The sequence below is a fragment of the Myotis davidii genome, unplaced genomic scaffold, assembly GCF_000327345.1.
Source record: "Myotis davidii unplaced genomic scaffold, ASM32734v1 scaffold436, whole genome shotgun sequence".
NCBI lineage: Eukaryota > Metazoa > Chordata > Mammalia > Chiroptera > Vespertilionidae > Myotis > Myotis davidii.
The window spans coordinates 1,508,130-1,512,240 of NW_006292604.1; the positions used below are offsets into that span (position 1 = coordinate 1,508,130).

The following is a 4,111-nucleotide window of genomic DNA, read 5'->3' on the forward strand; positions in this document are numbered from 1 at the left end:
GCCTCCAGGGGGAGCCCGGCCCCACCAACACCGTGTTCTAGCCCAAACCTCATTTCAGACTTCTGGCCTCCAGAACAGAGACATACATTTCTCTCCTTCTCTCTTTTATTTTTATGTTTTTATTGATTTTTGAGAGAAAAGAAGGGAGAGGGATAGAGAGAAACATCCATGTGAGAAACATCCATCAGCTGCCTCCTACTGGGGGTGGAGCCCGCAACCCATGCACGTGCCCCACCGGGCGACCTTTGGGTGCCAGGGGACAACACTTGGCCAACTGAGCCACACCAGCCAGGGCTCGCGTTTTCAGACCCCAAGTGTGTGGTGATCTGGTACAGACAGTGACAGGAAGGTCACTGGAAGGAAGAATGACCCTCTTCCAGGGGAAGCACGGTCTCTATGTTAGGACTCCCGTGGCTCCATGGCTCACTTCCACCTGGAGCCCAACATTCCAGAACATCAGGCGGCCTCGGGAAACACTACGGGGAAGCCTTGTGGACACAGCGTCGGGGAAACAGCTTCGCTGGTCCCAGTTCCCCATTCAACCTCTAACAAACCCTGCCCCGAAGACGACGGTGCCGCCCACCACCGTTGCAGTGCCCCTAGGAGGTTAGTGTGAATGTGCAGCAGAGCAGGGCTCCTGCAGTCCTGAGACCCATCCTGGCCGGGACATTCTGGGTCCAAGACACCTGGACAAGTCCCGGAACACCTTCCCTGTCAGCTCTGCCCGTCACTCTCGTCGGGAGGTGGGGGAGGGGGGGTGCCTTCGGGGAACACCCTTTGTGTGCTGTTCGGCCAGCAGATCATCTGTCTGTTACATGAAGCATTTCACTGGTGACCCGATTTCTCACGCCACACATCACACAAACCAAAATCCCTGCCTAGAGTGAAAACGGGAGACAGGATAGCGCCAGGAGTCTAAATAAACCGGGTTTGTTTGCACCCCAGTGGGCAGAAGTAGCACAACCAGCTCTCCTGGGCTCGACTTCCCCCTTCAAAGAAGGAAACTTAAAAAGCAATAAAGTGCCATGAGAAATGGGAGTAATTCTGGCTAATAAACTTACTGAAAACGTGAGCTGCCTCTGCAGCTCATCCCAGGTGTGCTCCCGCCTTCCGTCGGCATGCTGCTAGCCAAAGCCCTGTCGGTAATGAATTTATGCGAATCAAAACACGGCTTAACTACACTGACAAGAGTTGCTCATGAAACAAATCTCCCCGCAAAGTCTTTCATAATGTGAGGGCTCCAATTTTAATTTATTTTTGATGAAAATCTGGATTCTTCCCATCGCATTTGCTTAAGGAGAGGTGCGGATTTACAGGTACAAATTCAAGTGGGTTCTGCTCCACTGCCAAGGTTAATTGCCCGCCCTCCCTCCAGGGCAGCCGGGATCCCAAGCCTCCAGGGCACCGCTTTTGCAAGAGGAGCTCCCCTAGCAATTTCTGCAACGTACTCCCAGGGCGAGGTGCATCAGGGCCACTGAGTCAGGAGAATGACAAGGGTCCCCCAGTTGTAAAATGCTCCTATTGCGGGGGTGGAGGGGGACATTTTTAGTGAGCAAATAACAAAAGGTGATTTTTGACATTTTTAAACAAAAGGATGAACTCAAAATATTCTAATTTTATAATAGAATTTAGAGAATAAAGGGAGGGGGGAAAGAGCTAAAGAGAAAAAAATAGAGAGAGAGGATAAAGAGAAGGAAGACCAAAATAAAGGAAATAACAGAGTCACAAATACTAGGGAGAGAGAAGGAAGGCTATAAGGAGAAAGAAGTACACAGAGTTCCAAAAATTTAGAAAAATTTATCACTGGGCTTGTGAATTAAAAGATGCCCCCTGGCCCTAGCAAGTTTGGCTCAGTGGATAGAATGTTGACCTGCAGATTGAAGGGTGCTGGGTTCAATACCGGTCAAGGGCACATGCCCAGGTTGTAGGCTCCATCCCCAGTGGGGGGCATGCAGGAGGCAGCCAATTAATGATTCTCTCTCATCATGGATGTTTTTTATCTCTCTCTCTCTTCCTCTCTAAAATCAATAAAAGTATTTTTTTAAAAAAGATGCCCGTGTACTACTAACACCTTACATTGTGCAATGTTTTACAATTTCCTTTTTTTTATTGATTTTTAGAGAGAGTTAAACATCAATGTGAGAAAGAAACATGGATCGGTTGCCTCCCACACGCACCCAAACCAGGAATCAAACCCACAGCCTGGGTATGTGCCCTGACCGGGAATCGAACCTGCCACCTGTTTTGTTGTATGTGGGACCACATTCCAAACAACAGAGCCACCTGGCCAGGGTCGTTTCACAACTTTCAAACAGCCTTCCTTTTTGATCCTCGCATCATGATGAACATGCCGTTTTCTATTGAGCGAGCACAGGCTATTTGTCTCCTGCTCAATAATCCACAGCTCCCAGTGCGGTGCCCGACTCTGAGGCCAGGCCTCCTGGTTCCCAGCTCTGCATCTTTCCATCATCTTCCTGAAAGCTGAGTGGACATACAGTGCACCCTGGAATCCTCACCTGCTTCTTTCAGTGTGTGTAGAGAAAGACCTTGAAATCACCCCCAACCGGTCTGTACTAAATTATACTCATAATCTGTCTTAATTCAGGTTGCTGCAACAAAATACCACAGACCAGGGGGCTTGCACGATATTCTGTACTCACGGTTCTGGAGTTTACAAGTCCAAGATCAAGGTGCTGGCAGATTCAGTGTCTGGTGAGAGTAGGCTTCCCCATGTGAGTTCACATGGTCTATCCTCCATGCATGCTCGAGGAGAGAGCTCTCGAGTCTCTTCCTCTTCTTGGAAGGGCACTAATCCCATCCTAGGGCCCCACCCTCATGACCTCATTTAAACCTAATTACTTCCCAAAGACTTCACTGCCAAATACTAAAACGTGGGGGGTCAGGGCTCCAACATTATTCATTCGGTTAATAACAACTGAGCCACAGAATCCATGGTTTGTCAGAAGTTTCCCCTCATAAGGAGTGAGGCTAGGTATTGGTATGGACCACTGGCCAATGCTGATGTGGGAAGGGCAAGGGGAGAAAGAAAGCAGAAGAGAGGGGCTCTGGGAGGCCCCTCTTACCTCAGGCTGCCCCAGACAGAACCACAAAGTGCAGGAACTTGACCCTGGATCTCCCACCTCTCTTGGAAGCCTCCTGTCCTTGGGCAGTATTCCCTCTCTTCCCAGGGAGCCCCGGCTCCCCAGGAGCCACCCAACCCCGCCTGCCCCCTGCTATGGACTGAATGTTTGTGTCCTCCCAGGGTTCATAGGTTGAACCCTAATTCCCCAGTTGGTGCTATTTGGAGATGGGGTCTTCGGGGGTGGTTGGGCCATGGTGATAGAGCCCTCATAATGGGACCATGTCCTTATAAGAGACACAAGAGCTTGCTTCCATCCCACCCCCCAACCACCTGCCATGTGAGAAAACCAGGAAAACAGTCCTAGCAGAACCAGACCACACAGGCACCATGACCTCAGACTTCCCAGCCTCCAGAGCTGAAGGAAAGTTTGTTGTTTAAGCCACTCTGTCTATGGCAGGGGTGGGCAAACTTTTTGATTCAAGGGCCACAATGGGTTCTTAAACTGGATCGGAGGGCCGGAACAAAAGCATGGATGGAGTGTTTGTGTGAACTAATATAAATTCAAAGTAAACATCATTACATAAAAGGGTACGGTCTTTTTTTTTTTTTTTTTTTTGTTTTATTCATTTCAAACGGGCCGGATCTGGCCCGTGGGCCGTAGTTTGCCCACGGCTGGTCTATGGTGTTCTTGCTGTAGCAGTCCCAGCTGACTAAGACACCCCCTCAACTTGAAAATGAGCATCTTTGCTTTTCCAGCATACAAATCCTTATGCCACCACACAACACTTGTGCGTGTGCACACGCGCACACACGCACACACACACACACACACACACACAGTGGTGTGCTGGTAAATGCTCACCAGTGCGCTCTCTCAAAGAAAACAGCCCTGGCCTGAAGGATTTCCATTGCGGTGGTGTGAATACTGTCACTGTGGCTCATTTCAAGTGACCGACATGACGTCACTGACCAGGGAGTCAGGAAGAGACGCACAGTCACCAGGATATAGCATCCCCCCCCCCCCCCACA

At 49.8% G+C, this 4,111-nt stretch overlaps 1 protein-coding gene across 1 annotated transcript in view; it reads left to right on the forward strand.

Annotated features, from left to right (window-relative positions):
- Positions 1-418: 418 nt before the first annotated feature.
- Positions 419-4,111, forward strand: part of NOCT (nocturnin) — a 101,953-nt gene continuing 98,260 nt past the window's right edge. Inside the window, exons 1-2 of the mRNA XM_015565530.1 lie at positions 419-606; positions 2,606-2,712. Of these exons, the coding sequence (XP_015421016.1) occupies positions 419-606; positions 2,606-2,712 (295 nt within the window). The remainder of the gene's footprint in view (positions 607-2,605; positions 2,713-4,111) is intronic.